The 16,514-nt window shown below is 35.7% G+C and overlaps 1 protein-coding gene across 2 annotated transcripts in view; it reads left to right on the top strand.

The window, feature by feature from the left end:
* SLC41A2 (solute carrier family 41 (magnesium transporter), member 2) overlaps positions 1–8,905 on the top strand; it is a 44,574-nt gene extending 35,669 nt beyond the window's left edge. For both annotated transcript variants that reach the window (XM_010076913.1, XM_010076912.1), the window contains exon 10: positions 8,269–8,905. In XM_010076913.1, coding sequence (XP_010075215.1) covers positions 8,269–8,454 — 186 coding nt within the window. In that variant the 3' untranslated portion in view covers positions 8,455–8,905. The remainder of the gene's footprint in view (positions 1–8,268) is intronic.
* Positions 8,906–16,514: the final 7,609 nt, after the last annotated feature.

The raw sequence follows: 16,514 nt of genomic DNA, 5'->3' as shown, positions 1-16,514 counted from the left end.
ATATTTACCTGACAGTCTGAAGCACTTCCTGCTGCAGTTATGTGGTTTTAAGTTTCTCCTCTCTCAAGGAAAACACTTAAATATTTGTACTCATTCCTCTTCCCTTTTTTCACTGACATCCTCGATGCACCTGGATATAGTAAGGAACAGTTTTCAAGCTGACATGTCTTTTGGCATAAGCCAACATCTACTGATCTCATTTTTCCAGAATTCTTTTATATTTTTGTCCTCCTAATAAGAACATTTCCAGTTGTGCTGTAAAAATACCTCACAGCTAGTTATTGTAATTTCAATTATGAACAAAAAAAATCCACTGTCAGTCTTTTGAGCAGTGAGAGATCTGCATTCTAGGCCTTTTTTTATAGTATATTGGACTTCACATTTATTTTCACTTTGCATGGAAGGCATGTGAAAATGGATGTCAAAAATTACAAGCCTGCTCGCAGGCTGTATCTTTTTATGTTTCTATGTTTGAGGTGGTAGATGATAATTTAATAGAAAATAGTGATTCCTAAAGGTAAGAGTTTAATTATGGTCAGTCCTTTGTCTGAAGAAGTTTGATATCACTGTTTTGCCCTTTCCAGTTCCTTACTTACATTGACTTGGGGGGCAGAAAAGGTAGCTGAATAAGGATTATGGCAATATACCACCTATTCACATTTTCTCCACTGTGTTAAAAAATTAATGCTAAATTGAAAAAAAAAAACAGCAACGAAGTGGTTTTTCTATCTTTAAAATTCAAGTGACTATAGTAAAATGTTGAATTATTTAATGACATATTTTACAGTGGACTGAAATAAATTGTTAATTAGCTTCAAGATCTGTTTATTATCTCTGACTGTCCAGCTCTGTATTTGTTTAAAAAGGAGAGGAAGTGGTTAGGGAAGTGATAAAAGTAGAATTGGAATGTTATAGTAAGCTGAAAAAAAACCAAGGAGATGTTAACACAAAAACTTTAATTATTGCTTTTCTATTTCTCTCTTCCTCTGTCAGTTTATGCTATTCCATATTATCTCTACAGTAAATTTGTAGCATATATATGAATTCTGTTTGGGATATTAACAAGACTTTTTCAGATCACCTGTAAAGTTCAGTATTCTTCTTTCCAAAGTGATAAAACGGAATTTATTTCCATTGCAAGCTCTATACAGTATTACTGAAGTTCCAATCAGATAGTTAATTTCATTTTCATCTAGTTCTGATACTTTCATTGTTTGATTTTTGTTTTTTCACCACCCATGCCTTCCGGCTTTTTTCCTCTCTTCTCGCTACCTGTTCTTAGATATTCTCTCCCCAGCATGTAATTTAATTGAAATATGTATGGGAAATAAGTAATTAATCTGACATTATATACGTTAGCTATAGCATGATTTAGTTATTATTGACCAAAAATACACTATGTGGTGAAACAAAGTACAGTTTCACTGAATATGTAGTTGTTTCTAAAAATCACTAAATTAAGATATTTTAAATCATATGAGTAGCCAGCATTAGGATCTGCATTTTCTCTGATTCTCTACGAACATAACAGTTCTGGGTTTCGAGACTTAAGAAAACCCAGGAAGTGTTTTATTTTCTTTTATTTTAATTTTCCTACCTTTAATAACACAGGTTTTTTTGTTCTTTAAATAAATACATATTCTTGAAATGTTTTTCAATTAAATTTATACATTAGTTCTATTGAAATCCAAGGTTATATGCCCTTTAACTTTAGCAGGGCTATGATTTCACAATTATATTTTCATAAAGGTGGGGAAAACTGCACAAATATTTATATTAATCTGCATTCAACTAGAACTTTTAGGCTTGAGTTCAAAGGGTCTGAATTAGCTCTGTAGTGAAGAGCCTGTTCTGTGTTTATGAATGGCAGCACCAGAGGAAAACACACACAAAAATATTGTGAGGAAGGTATACCTTGTTAAGTATGTGGGGTACTTAATGTAATGCAATGTACAGTATCTGGGCAAGGCAATGTGCATTAATGAGAACCAGTATATTGCTTTTAAATATATTTTGGATTTAGTGAGTGGCCTCTATTTAAGAGGGTTACTCTTTTCTTGAAAGTTTTACAAAAACAAGTCACCCTCAAGCACATACCAGTATGCTACATGCAGTTACAACTGGCCTTTGACCGGCAAAGAATATATTAATTGAAAATCAGTCCTCTTATACCTCACAAAGGCACAAATATTTCTTAGCTGTATGAGGCTATGCACTGAGCAAAGTTTAATCCTCGGTCTTGTCAACCTGCAGTAGAATGAGAGCAGCATTGGAATTGCCAAGCCATCAGTCCTGGCACATGGCTCTGAGCATTCAAAGGCAGCCTCTGTTCCGCACATTCTCACTGAGCCAGCAAAATGCCCTCTAAGGAATTTTCACACCTCCTAACCAAATCTGAGCACACAGTTATGCTAAAGATTCGGGGAATAAACAAACAATAGGAGATTCCCAGAGCTATTACCAAGCAAATAAGTAATTCCAAAATGCAGTCCTTCTTATCCAGTGAAGGTCAGATGTCTACTGATGTGAAGTAACTTTTGCAGTGCTTCAAGGCTGTTTGGGGCAATAGAAAGCCAAGAATTCGGCAGTGTCATAATGACTTCCTACTCACATCAAAAACATCTTGGATTTCTCACTAGTGTGAGGATTCTAATGATGGTATGGGCCAGTTCAATGTGGAAAAATAACTCCTGGGGTATACTGTACATTACAGAGAAATAAGGAAGGTTGTGTTTATAGAGAAAACATTGATGCATTTTAAATACAGCTTTTTCTAATAGGGAAAGTTACTTCAGAGTTGTAGAGCACATAACTGCTAAAGAGGGCACGTGATTCAAGGAAAGACGGAAATCAAGGACCAAACCTGGACAGTTCTGCATGTTCAGTGTTTTCTCACTGCAGCGTGAGAAGCAGACTTGCCAGATTCTTTGGGTGGCTATCACCTACTCTTTCACTTCCCAGGCATGTTGCTGCTGTGGTAAGAAGCCTCGCTCCTACTGAGTCATTCACAGCGATATCTTGTTTTTGCCTCTGGAAGGCTGAGCTCAAAGTGCTTATGTATGTAGCATGACACCCTGAGTTGTGCTACAGCTAGTGCAGGCTGAGCATACCTGAACACTTAATGGTTTGGGCTGCACTCCTCATTCAGACAGCTGACAAACAGCCAGAAATTAGGACTATCACGGTCGAACTAGGGTGTCTGGCAAAGCTACAAAGAAATCAGGAAGACAGTCTGAGGAATTTGAACTGTGGAATAAAAAAAAAGTTCCTTCCCATAAAATTACATCATTATAATCACATTGATTTAGAAATAACTGAAGGGGATATCCTCTTTTTTACTTAGATTAAGTTATTTGTCTTACATAAATTTATGTTATTCTGTCTGGGTACTTGGATACCATAGTGTAGCTAATACCACTTAGCTACAACACAAACAACAGCAAGAACTTGCTGTTCTGTGGTTTCTTTGCAACCAGACATTGAAGGAAATCTCTGTGTATTTGGAGGAAATAAGGTCTTGTTTCTCCTGGACGTGATTAACACCAGATATGCTACCTGAGAAGAAAGTGTCGAAAAATTTCTTTTAGAAAAATACATATAGACCCTACTCTGAGAGTTCACTGACTACAGAATCTTGGCTGTAGAGAATGGAAATTTAGCAATTAAGTTCAGTGTAGATCTATTACGAGTGCCTTACAGTTACTACTTAGTTTCACATGAAGACATCAAAAGCCATTTAAAATCTGAGAAATGTAATGTGTAATTTAAAAATTAACTTCATGAAGGGTCAAAACCACAAGAAGACTAAAGCCATAAATCTGATGAGAATTATGTCAGAGTCAGGACACAGTAGTTTCTAGAGATACTTAATTGGGTTTTTTCACTCATAATTTAAAAAAAATGAACTTACCTTTGAATTTCATGAATTTAAAATAGTTCTTATGCAGTAATTAGCAGACCTTGTCATGGTTACAATATAGGTAAATTTTGACCTAATACAGGTTTCAGAGTAAGGCAGAATTAAAATACACTGGAAAAAAAAAAAAAAAAGGTTGTCACAGTTTATTTGCATCTGTGTTTCCTGTCTAAAGTAAGAGAATGAAACTATTTTGTCATGCACCTTCACATGGAAACGATTTGAGGTGAATCAGCAGGACTAGCAATATGTAGGATATTCTGTCTAAGACATGCTAAATAAACTGCTAAAAGGTCTTGCTTCTACATGCTAAACTTATAGTAGAATTTTGATAATGCCTGTGTGAAAAAACATATGCAAATGTATAACCTAAACTTTCTCTTTCCAGTCTGGTGTTGGAATTCACTAATCACAGCAACTAATGTATAAGCTAATAGAAACATAAAAGATTCAAGACCATTTTACAAATATTAGGCATTTGAATGTTATACTTTTTATCACTGTAAATTTGACGTGTATTCACTGATGAAACATGGTAATCTCGGATGAAAGAAACAGTAAAAATGGCATAGCATCCTGAAACATATCAATTAGGCTGTAGGAAGTTTAGACAGTATTAGAAATGTATGGAGGGAATCATGTGTTTTTATTTTAAATAATAGAGTTTCATTCTTTTACCATTTCAGAAATAATGAGAAAGTAATTACATGAGAAAATGCATATAGCTCTCAGGGGTCCTTACTAAATGCAAAAGACCAAAAATAACTTTTCTTTAGCTAAACTTGTTATTGTGTGGTGTTTTGCTGCTAGCCAGGGTTCAAAACCATAATAGTATCTAAAGACCTGCCAAAAATTAAAGTAAATTTTGTGCCCAGTAGCAAAGGAAAAAAAACTGCTTTGTAGTGTATAATGTTCCCACTTCTAGTCATGCAATCATAATATTTGAGCTTTAAATAGTGAGGCTCACTCTTATTTAAGTATTCATATTTGATTTCCATTTTAATCTGATATTCATAATTTTAATCAGAAAGTTCAATATTGAGAATTACTGTCTATTTCTGTTCTTTGTTGTACAAAATGGTATGTGCACTTATATTCCTTATTTTCAGATTTGTCATCATTAGGATTTGATAAGGACTTCACTCTTGCTCTTTCCCTCCCTTGCTCGCTCTCTCCCTCTCATTCTTATCACTGTGTCCTGCTGCTTCTGTCTTCTGAGGGCCTTTTTTGACAATGTGACTGATACGTCTTTTCACAAATACACATTTATAAATAGAAAATATCGGTCATTATTAGGATACTTATTGTATATTTTGTTAGTGTAAAACTGATAAGGTCTGTAGTTGCATTTTCCTCATTTTGATTGTATTTTTTTTCAGAAGAGTAATAACTTAGCATGACCTTCCTTTTAAAATATCAAAAAATCCGGAATGTTGCCTGTATTTTTGCAGTCCTTGCTCTGGGCTTTTTCTTGATCAGTGGCTAAAGAGTGTCTCCCTTTTCTTAAATAGATCTTTTTATGTACATAGATATTTTGTTACTTTTTACCTTTCTTAAACTTCAGAGTTATATAATTCTTCAGTCTGGAAGAACTCTTAGGGTTCTGTTTCATAATTTTACTACTACTTGTCTCTTTTTTGCGAAAAACACTTCATTGTTCTCTTCCTCTGTATATTAAAATTTTTAAAAATACTACCTCACATCCTGAACGCTTCTGAATATATTTACAAGCTTTTCTTATCACTTTTCTACAGCATTTTGTGCTAAACAGATAATTTTTTTGCACTGTCTTATTAGGCTTTTCTGTGATGTTAATCCCTTTATTTTTTCCCTCAAAACCAGGTGGTTTTCAATTCAAAGTAGGAAGGCTTTCTTCTTCCTAGCATGAGTGCAGAGTAGTAGTGCACAGTATTTGCATTGCTATGCCATCTGCGTGATTTCACTGAAATAAGTATAAGGTCACTGATAAATCCCAGAAAATGTGAAGTGTTGTGCCACTTAAAGTAACAAGTCTTGTAATGTCTTTTGTATTATTTTTCTCTTTTTACCTCTGGCAGGTCTTTGTGAGTGACTTCTGTTATCACTTTAAATTCAAGGACTGTCTTACTTTCAAAAATTGGCAAACTCATAGTAGGGCTTTTACTTGTTTTTTTTTTTCCCAAAATAAGTGTTGATTGATGAATTTGATTGCCCCTTTTTAACATTGATAAGAAGTAAAATCTCATTATAGATTTAAATCACACTGATCTTACAACTCCAACTACTGTGGCCAAATAAGTAACCATTTCCAAAGACTGATACATATAATTCTTAAATATTAGTGAGTTTCTAGCTCTGCAAATGCATGATGATAGCATTATTCTTTCAGCAAAGTACACGTTAGTGAACTGCAGTCTCATTCTGTAAGTGGTATGTCCCAACTGCCACCATATACTTTCATAAGCATCAGTTAATGTAATATGCTACAACTTTTTTCCTATTGCTTAGAGAAGCTAGGTTTGTTGTAATTTGTGTTGTATGTTATGCATCTGTAAGTTAATATGAGAAGTTCACAGCACTTAATTTCCAAACTACCCATTTTTCACAATAGTCTAAGTCAGTTATTTTAGGGTGGAAAATATATAGACAAATTAAAGGTTTTAATGTCACAATTTTTAACAGCCAAAAGTGCATACTGTCATCTAAATTAAACTGTGTATGCTGTGTCTAATTAGTTGTGTCATATAAATGCATTATAAATTAGTCTTGGAACAAATGCTCTCATCTTCTAACAGAGATGCATAACCATTGTTGATGTGGGGTGCTACAGGGTCTTCTGTGTACATGCTGCAGGAGATGTTAATGTACAGTATCTTTATAAACAGGCCTCTTTTTGTCTCTATTAGAAGAAGGAGCTGACTCTAAGAATCTGATAGTCTTCCAAAGAAAACATCTGTTTTAAATATATTTGTTTGGATTCCAGTCAGCACACCTAGGACTTGCATAATTAGCTTAGACTACAGAGTTCCCTTTTCAGAAGATATGTTTATATAAATAAGCCATGCATTTTTCATTAAGCAAATACTCCTCCCTTTCTTTTTTTTTAAAAAATTAGAAATTCAGACTTGTATTTTAACATATACTTTTGCAAAGATTTTTTGACAAACTTTTTAATACACTTTTCCAACAATTTTTATATGCCATTCATTTTACTATATTTTGTATTGTGGAGAAGTGGCTTGCACCCATCTTATCAGTATTGCAGTAAATGTGTGCATTTATTTATAAAGATGCTTTTGATACTAGTAATTGATCATTTACTAAAGAAAATATAAAATTTGTACCTTTTACTACTTTGATACTACATTTCTTTTAAATGTACATAGTAGATTTTTTAAAGAATGAGTTGTGGTAATAACTGTCTCAAGTTTACTCTTCCTAAAGATCTGATTAACTAAAAAGACATAAAATGCAGTGTTTATTTCATCTTAAGCATCTCTGTAGAAGAGACAAGAAGAAATGGATGCTCAGTTAGAGGTCCTTTCTCTCTTCATCTCGGGCTGTGCCACACCACATGATTCTACTGAACCAGAGTCTCTTATCATGCAGCTGTGAAACATTAAAAGAACTCTTTTCTAAAACTGGATTAATGATTATGCATACCTTTGGTATTAAGATCAAACCTCTTGAATGTTCAGACATTCCCAGTTGGGAATGAAATCTTTACTTTGGGACAAATTCAGCCTGGAGTGACAGTTTCACAATATGTGTTGCAGGTGTGCCTTATTACAGAAGGGCTGAAGCTGGTATTTCATGCATAAAAGTAGCTTCTAGCCCATTTTTTTGCAGTTCATACAATCCAAATTAAACTGATCTTAACCTGACCTGTTATTCATTATATCACATCTGATTTCAGCTCAGTTCTAGACCTGTGGAAACAAGAGTTATGCCTGTGCTGAGTGTTTTCAGCTGGGGCAACATCAGTCAGTTCTGAATGATCTCAAAGCCCCACTTACATTCTCACTGTACAGAAGGATGTCTTGTGTGAGAAGTGCAGTTGCATGTTTCATTGGGATATTTGCTTTTTCTTGCCATTTTCAGAAGTCTTCAAGTGTAGACTGATGAAGAGTGCTGTCAATGATTCAATATGTTCTTTCTACCTGTGCATGAGATTTACTGAGAGAAGCTGGTCAAGTGTCCCTGTTTCTAGTTGTGGGGAGTGTTTAAAAAAACTATTTTTGGAAAATATTTTTCAAAAACAGTTGTATACAATAGTGCTAAGTACTAAGGAGACAATAATGTTGGCTGTTGACTTATTTGCAATATAACTTCAGTGATAATAATACAGATTTTGTTTGTTTGATGTTCTGTAGGTGTTTACTCTGTTATGGATTGCTGACTGGATGGTGCACCACTTCTGGAAAAAAGGAAAAGATCCTGACAGTTTTTCTATCCCTTACCTTACTGCACTGGGAGATCTGCTTGGAACTGCCTTATTAGCTATAGGTTTTCATTTTCTGTGGCTCATAGGTGACAGAGATGGCGATGTCGGAGACTAATTATTCCAATGGATGCCATGACTTTTCCTGGAATATTGACAAGACCAATCATTCCACTTGAAGATCCTCAAAGTGATTGTTTCATTTGGTATATGTAAATCAAGTTGACACAGATATACAACAGCCTTAATGATTTTAGTTTGGTTTGTTTTTTAAAAAATAGGATGGAACTGGGAGGATGCTTGAGACCTTTACTCTGAAACCAAGGTGGATTACTGCAAGTTGAAAACATCTGAGTAGACACAATGAAGGGCAGATCAGTCCTTTATCAAGTTTTAAATTTTGAAAGATCTAGTCTTTTAAGAGAACCAGTCCTTACCTGTATTGCAAACCAGAACAATCTGTAGTTGTCCATTCAGTGGTGATGAAGGAGAGGGTAAGACCCAATCCGTGGCTTGCCTTGTCTTTCCCTCCTGTGAACAAAGTGGGTTTGTATTTTAATCTTATCACAGAAGTGGCTGGTAGACCTCAGATTAATTCAGTTTCATAGATATTACCTGATTAGTATGTTCTTATCTTGCAATTTCAGTGCTGTAGCTCTCTGACCATTGCAGGCTTGATATCAATAATAACTATTATGGTGATTTGAACCCTGATTAAACATTTTGTCACTTTATTTTATGTATACTAATATGACCATCAGCATTTATAAAATTAGACACTTGAAAAGCACTTTGTGCTAAAAAGAGCAATCTAATTATCTTGCTGTTGTGAACAAGAGCATAGTAAAGACAAATAATGTGACACTGACCTCATCAATAATAATGGAAGAATGATTAAAATTCCTTGTGTTGGAAAGTGTATTTTCATTTAGCAACTGAAAAGATGTTTAACTAACTGATATTAATGGTGTTGTGATGGCCAGTATCCTGATTTTAATGAAGTATTTAGAGGTGTTGATTCAAATGTAAATACTGATCCCTGATTAAAACTTGGGGTATAAGAGATTGTTTCTTTTTTAGGTGCTTAGGAAGTTACATAAGCATCTAAAATTCCAGACCTATCTATGTCATCCATTTCTAAGCAGAAATCTCTGCTAACAGGATTTCTGCTTTTGAACTGTGGAAGTAGTATGGTCGATAAGGAAAATGACTGCTTCTGAATGATTTATCTTATTTGTATACCTCAATATTTCAGATAATATGTTGATCATGAGGACTCTGGTTGCCACTCAAAAAAACCGTACTAATTGCTCTGTTTTAAAATCTAGTGGGAGTTCTGCACGGCGTATGTTTTTAAAGACTATAGCTTACATCCTAAATGCATAATTAAATAAACAACTCGTATTTTAAATGTTGTGATTTAAAGTTTTAAAATTTGAGACTTAAATTAGACAACTAAATCCATATATCAGCATATGTTGTAATCCTGTAAACATTAGTCATGTGATTTATGCATATAAATCCTCCCTTTTAATTTGATGGACCTACTCAGATGAATTAAATTATGTGGATAAGTGTTAATGGGACTTCTGTAGGTGTCAGTCACCTTAAACTCTGTGGAAGTTGAAAGTGTTTGCAATTTTGAAAATTAAACCAGCTATTCAGTGCCTACACATGGATTTAGATGCCCGACTCTTAGCTCCCTCATTTAAACACTTTTATTTAAGCTTTTTTCTTACAGTTATGATAACATAGTTGTTTGAATGAATCATATGTATTATGTCTTTTATTATGTGCAAGAAAGATTAAATCTTTCTAACTTCAAGTTCTCTGACTTTTCTGAGTTTGTATTGATGTTATTTAAAATAGTTTCTTGTATGTAGCATTGCGGGAAATGCTCCTATTAAATTGTTTAAAATGGCCTACATGTAACTCATTTTTAATTGTTTTTTTTTTTTTTCAATAATGGTGTTTTTTTTTGGTACAGAGGTAGCTGCAATTGTTTTTTATTCTGGTAGAACTGACATCTGAATCAACTAAGCTGCCATTTCAAACACTTTTCTCATTAGAGTTACTGGATTTTAAGGTTCTTTTCAAATGAATCGCAAGATTCTTAAAATTTATTGACGCACTTGTGATCTATGCTTATCTGATGTGTGAGGACTTTGTCATATAGTCATGACAGTATCCTTTGCATGTTAAATATTTTCCCAGTAAATAAGCAACAACTGTTGGTACAGTCTGCTGACAAACAGGTGAGTGTTTAGATCGCAGAACCAGGGAAGAAATGTTAAATGGGACAAATTCAGTGAAATGCGAAAAAGTGCAATATGATGATAGACTGGAATGACCTGGGCATGGAAACAGTAAGTGATGGAAAAGTGTAGTGGGAAAATTTGGTACTTCAAGAGGGGGAAAGTCCATTGCATGCTTGAGAGAACAAAATCCATATCGTGGGAAAGAAAGAGGTGCAAACTTTCACGCAGCATTCATTATGAGAGGCAGGAGCAAACAGAAGGCAGTTATTTGGAGTAAAGAATAAAAAGGCACAACCAAACGTGTTTTTCAGGAAGGGAAGAAAAATATAACTCGTCTTGAAAGGAGCTGGGGAAGACATGGAAAGAGAGATACTTTGGGGAATGGTGGAAGTGAGGAGAAAAAAAAATGCTCTCAGTAAGATATGGTTAAAGAGAAGTTTGAGAGGGGAGAGGAGCAGACATTGATAAAGCAGAGAAAACCTTGACATCTGGAAGACGAAGGAGTAAATAATCTATGATGTGTAAAGAGGTTTGATTCTTATGTGGAAGGGGCATTTTAAAAACTTAGAGGGTTTGCTAACTAATATTCTAAAGGTGAAAAGCTCTTACAACCAAGTTCTGGGGAGAGTATTCCAGACATGAGGATAGTATGGGAGAAGTCATGAAAAGCTACTTGGATACCAGAGAATCTATCATCTGCTCAAAAGCTGTGCTCCATAAACCAAGTTAACCTCTCCACAGTATTCCACCAGCTTGATTTTTTTAAACACATCCCAGTAGTAGTCAATTAGTCACTGTATGGGTGGGTAAGAAATGTTACCAAAAATTCTTAGAGACAAATTGTGTGTTTTTTGTACTGCTCAAATCATACAATTGAAAGGGACACCCTGAGATGTTATTCTGTTTCCTGTTATCAAAGCAACCATATTTTATAATCTTGCAGATAAAATGATCACTCTTCATATTAAAATTCATTGTGTTCCTACCCTCCACCTGCTAGAAGATTCTTTCAAACCTTCCTTTATAATTTCCAGACTAATTAGGGCTATGGCTGTTTGACATCTATTTACTTTTGTGTCAGCATATAGCGTTTTATTTATTTGACTCTTGCTCATATTGGCTCATTCACCTGATTTAAGCTGCGGGTCATCATAAAGCTCCTGCTGTAACTTTTTGTACCATTTTCATTCCGCTGATGAGCTAGACCAGCCAGAAGCTCCAGTTGCTTTGCCTTTATGAGTTTCTATCTGTAACCTGATGCTGAGTAACTGTTGGAGTGCTCTTGCTTGGCTGTACTTACTGTTTGCTCTTTTTTTCTCTACTTCAGAAATATCTCTAGGGTAAATAGAAGTCAGGACAGGTTATTTGACATGTGTATAATCTGCCATTCTGCAGGATTTTGTGGCTTTCTCAATTGTTCTATGAGCATGCATAAAAGGAGATGATCATCTCATTTGTTAAACTACAACTAAATGTGGCGTTAAAATTTGGTGTTAGAAGCATTTCATACCATATGTGTTTTATTTTCTTTTTCCATGTAATGCTTTGAAATAATCTTTGCATTCTAGTGAGTTACTGAATGACTGAATTATTTTTAGAATTGTTATATAAATAGTTCCACAACTTTATTATGTTGTTTGATATAGGGGAGTATTCTTCTTTGAATGTATTTAAATCAATATTTTGAGTTTTATAGCATCACTGTACCTCTTGCCTTAAACTGTGATGTTTAAATTTCCCATATCCTCTTCCACTACAGTGTTTAATATATTAATTTCATTGGGGCTTTTAGAATGCTGATGAGAAAACTGGTGAGCAGCAAATTAATTTCACTTCTTTCTACAATTTGCCAACTAAATTGGACTTTTCTTATACAAAGATTAAAACAGCATGAGGATTAAGGCTTTATAAATGCAGAATGCTTTGCAGAATCAGGACTCAAAATAAGGCCCATCATCTTTTTAATGGATTTGCTGTTTCACTTCAGTTCTGAGCATCACGAAAAGCTCCCTTAAATCCAAGAATAACCCAGAATATGCATCAGGAAACAGTAGTATAAGCACCCTGTGAAATGAAGTGTTTGAAATTCCTTATTATTATTATAATGGTAAAACTGCTATTGCAAAGAAGATAGTCTCTTTAGAGGTGCAGAAAATGGCAATAGAATATGATAATTGAATTATAACCTGCTTTAAAAAGAGTAAGACGATGTTCAAAAACAGTACCAAAGGTCCTGGAAGCAATGTGAAGTTTCTCTGTAGGATTTTTATTTTATTTTTTGGCTAGGTTTTCTGTGATACAATACATTGTTTTAATTGTGTTCTCTAATCCATTCCTAGTCAAGTCAGTCTGTTGTTCAGTTATCTCTAGGATTATCATTTTCCCATGGGTACTCAAAGTTAAAGAAATCAGTTTTCTGTATATAAAGTTGGAGAAGAAGAACTAGTAAAGAGGTGTGTTTTGTTATTAAAGCCTCATTCTGATAGTCATAAAGGAAAGTATTTCTGTTAAATTCAATGAGAATTTATCATTGTGCATGCTGTGCATGGATACTCTAGGGAATCTAATATTACAAAACATGAATAATTCATTATTAAAGCTAAGAACCAGTGCGTTTAGTAAATACAATTGCCATATTCTGGGTGGGTACCCAAGAGCAGCAGTGTACGTACCCCTTAGTCATTTGACATTGGCAGGACTGGATGGGCTTTACTTTCTCTGCAGCTTAAAATTTAATTTGATTTCAAGTCCTGATAGTTGTTTATTTAATATGCAGGATAGTTCATCATATTCTCTATTTACGCTTTTATTTCTTGGTCCAAACTATACTTGAAATTTGCTTCTTCCTTTACTTAGCATTCTTCAGCTTGCTCTTTTGGGAGACTGTTGCCTCTTCAAGAGTTGCTAAATGTCTTGAGAGGTCAAGAAAGTGCTTTCCTTGAATAATTTTAAATCTGCTTTTTGCAAATGAAATAGGGTCCTGAATGAATTATATGGCAGACATCTTTGGGAATAATTGCCTTCTGAATAGTTCCTCAAGATCTAATATCTCTAAGCTCTCAGATTTACATTCTAAGTTTTACTATGAACAGGGTCTAAAAAGGATTTTGTCTGTTTGCTGATTTTCTCTGTTGCCTCCTAGTTTTGATCAATGAAGTTGTTGCCATGTCTTGTCTACAGTAGAACAGCATTTTAATAAATTTGCCATTCTACATGGTTTTCCAAAAATTACAAGCAATAATATGTGTTTTATACTTGGGAAGCAATCAGCCACTACTTTCCTATGAATCCTCATACTCTGGCTAGCTTTAGATCATCCAAAGCCCTATTTTTCCTGTTTGTTTTTGAAGCAAGTCTTCTTCCCTGTGCTGACACAACTAATTATTTTATTCTCGTACGGTACCCAAGATTCTGTAGCTACATCGGGACATGCTTCATCTCAATTGTTTTGAAGACTGAACCAATTCTTACTCATTACATAGGAAAATTTAGACATGAGTGATTAATTCTAGTTCTGGGGAGATGAATGGTAGTTTTCACTTAGAAGAGTTTGGAGCATTTCCAAAATAGAAGGTTGTTAAGTTTGACCACATTAGGTAACTGAGATCAGCTCAGGTATTGAGATCATCTGAATTTGTGGACAAAAGTGTATTTATCTAATCCATGGAGACTGGCTGATCACTCCTCTCTGTTTCATTCATTTTGTCCTGATGCTTTGAGGTTGCCATTGCTGCTTCTTTAGAGGCAACCCATTAAGGCCACTAAGTACTATGGTAGTATAAGTCTATCACATATGTATGGAAACTGTGGTCCCCCTCTGTAAAAAGAAAACATTAAGGTCTTTGAAAAAAAAAAAAAACAAAAAAACAAAAAAAAAAAACCCTCACAAAACCTGAATGTCATCCATGCAAAATTAAAGATCTAAAATGCTGCAAATTCAGATACAAAAAGCCATGCTCAGTCCTAGGTTTCATTTCCAGCTGGCCTTTGCTCTATTCCCACATTAGAAACCTGATTCATTTTTTTTAAAGGCTTTTTTAAAGCACTGTAATGTTACCGTGCCAAAGAGCATGAAACCTGGCTCTGTTAGATACCGTGTCTGGTTATGTGCTCTGTGCATGAGACTGACATGAGCTATGAGTACGTTCGCCCCTTGGAGAGAACTAAATCCCTCGCTTTGAGCAAAGCCTGACTGTATAGTCTTGGCATTAAACAGAGTGTGGCACTATATACGGTTGGCACCGTGCTGAATACGCAGCACTAGCTGTGCGGGGTTCTTCACCCCAGGGAGCCTTATAGCTGGAAGAGCTGTCACCGAGACACCCACTGTGTCGCTGGTACATAGTAAGACTTGGCTGAAAATTGGGAAAGAAAAACTGTCCATGCAACAGTTCCTTTAACCTGTCCAAAGGTATTTACTGAGCTACGCCCATCTGCTCCATGGACCTTCACTCTGCCCCATGCAAGGTGTCTCAACCATCTGCTTACATTCTCCTTTACCTTGTTGGCTTCACAGGGAATGGGAGCTTCCAGATACCTCTGCAATCCATGTTCTCTATATTTTCATGTCTTACCAGAGACACAGGAAGATGCAGAAATGTCCTTCAGTTCAAAGGAAGTCCAGTTCTGCTGTTTGCTACAAAAATTGCATTTTAAACATTTATTAAGATCTGTAAATATTTTAAAGTCCATCCGTTTTGAGATTATTCCATAATATAAATGTTTAATAGATACAGAAGCTGCACTTAAAGCATTGATTAATGTATACATCCTTCTGGAATATGTATAGCTTTCACACTGGAACTAAAAGAAACCTGAACATTTTTACCACTCATTGCAAGCAGCAGGAAAATGTTCTATTACCACAGGAAGACTCTTACAACATGTATGCATGAGACAAAACTAATAACTGGTCACCTTTCTGACTGTTGATTCTCATTCCACTCTAACAGCACTGCACACATTTTTCTGGCATATTATGTTCAGCTGTTGTGGTTTGACCCAGCTAGCAAGTATTGGTTAATTTGTGTCTCAATCCTAAACCTGAGGTCGAATCCTAGGCTAGGAATTGGGGCTGTGCCCCCTTCCAGCTTCTCCTGCCCCTGCAGACACTGGCACAGCAGAGAAGCTGAGAAGTCCTTGACTGTCCTGGCAGCAGCCATAAACATCAGTGTGTTATCAGCCTTCTCAGCACAAATCTGAAACACAGCCTCTTACTAGCTGCTATGAAGAAAGTTAACTCTGTCCCAACTGACACCAGGACACCAGCGTAAGCTCATTTTCAGTTATTTGGGTTTTTTTTTCACAGCCACAGCATACCTGCAGGTACCCTGCTACCTTGTTGATGTCATGGTTTGTGTATCCCTCACATACATTCATGGTCGTCTCCTGCTAGATAAGGACCAAGCCTTGTAATCCATTTAGTCCCATTCATACCTATATAGAAATCTCCTGGCAGACATAAGGAGATTTTTTTTCCATTTCTCCTGATTTTAGGAGGGTAGGGCTTACAGCTCTGTGGACTAGGTGAGATCCTGCATCCTCTGCACGCTCTGAGGGAAGCTGTCTCCTGTTTGCAGACAGCCTCTGAAAGCCCCTAAATCACCTGGACCCCCTTTTTCAGTGTGAGCTCTCAGGATCAGGAGTAGGAGGGCTGCGGTGTCCGGTGCAGCTGTGTGAGGTCGGGAACGAGCCTGGTTTGCCCATGGGGTTAGGAAGGTCTGTGTGCTTCCCTCTCAGGGCTGTGGGGGGCTGCCAATGGCTTTAGGGCAGAGCCAGCTTTGTTACAGAGCTGACACCAGTTTAACTCCTCTTGTGAAATGGGAGATATGACCTGGAATCTTTAGTCAACAGCCCACAATAAATTTGTCTTCCTCTACAAGTTTCAAGTTCAGGCCAAAAAATACAAGGAGTCACGCTG

Source organism: Pterocles gutturalis, unplaced genomic scaffold (assembly GCF_000699245.1).
Source record: "Pterocles gutturalis isolate BGI_N339 unplaced genomic scaffold, ASM69924v1 scaffold9388, whole genome shotgun sequence".
Lineage (NCBI taxonomy): Eukaryota > Metazoa > Chordata > Aves > Pterocliformes > Pteroclidae > Pterocles > Pterocles gutturalis.
The sequence above is the reverse complement of the archived record's forward strand: the minus strand, read 5'-3'. Positions and strand labels throughout refer to the sequence as shown.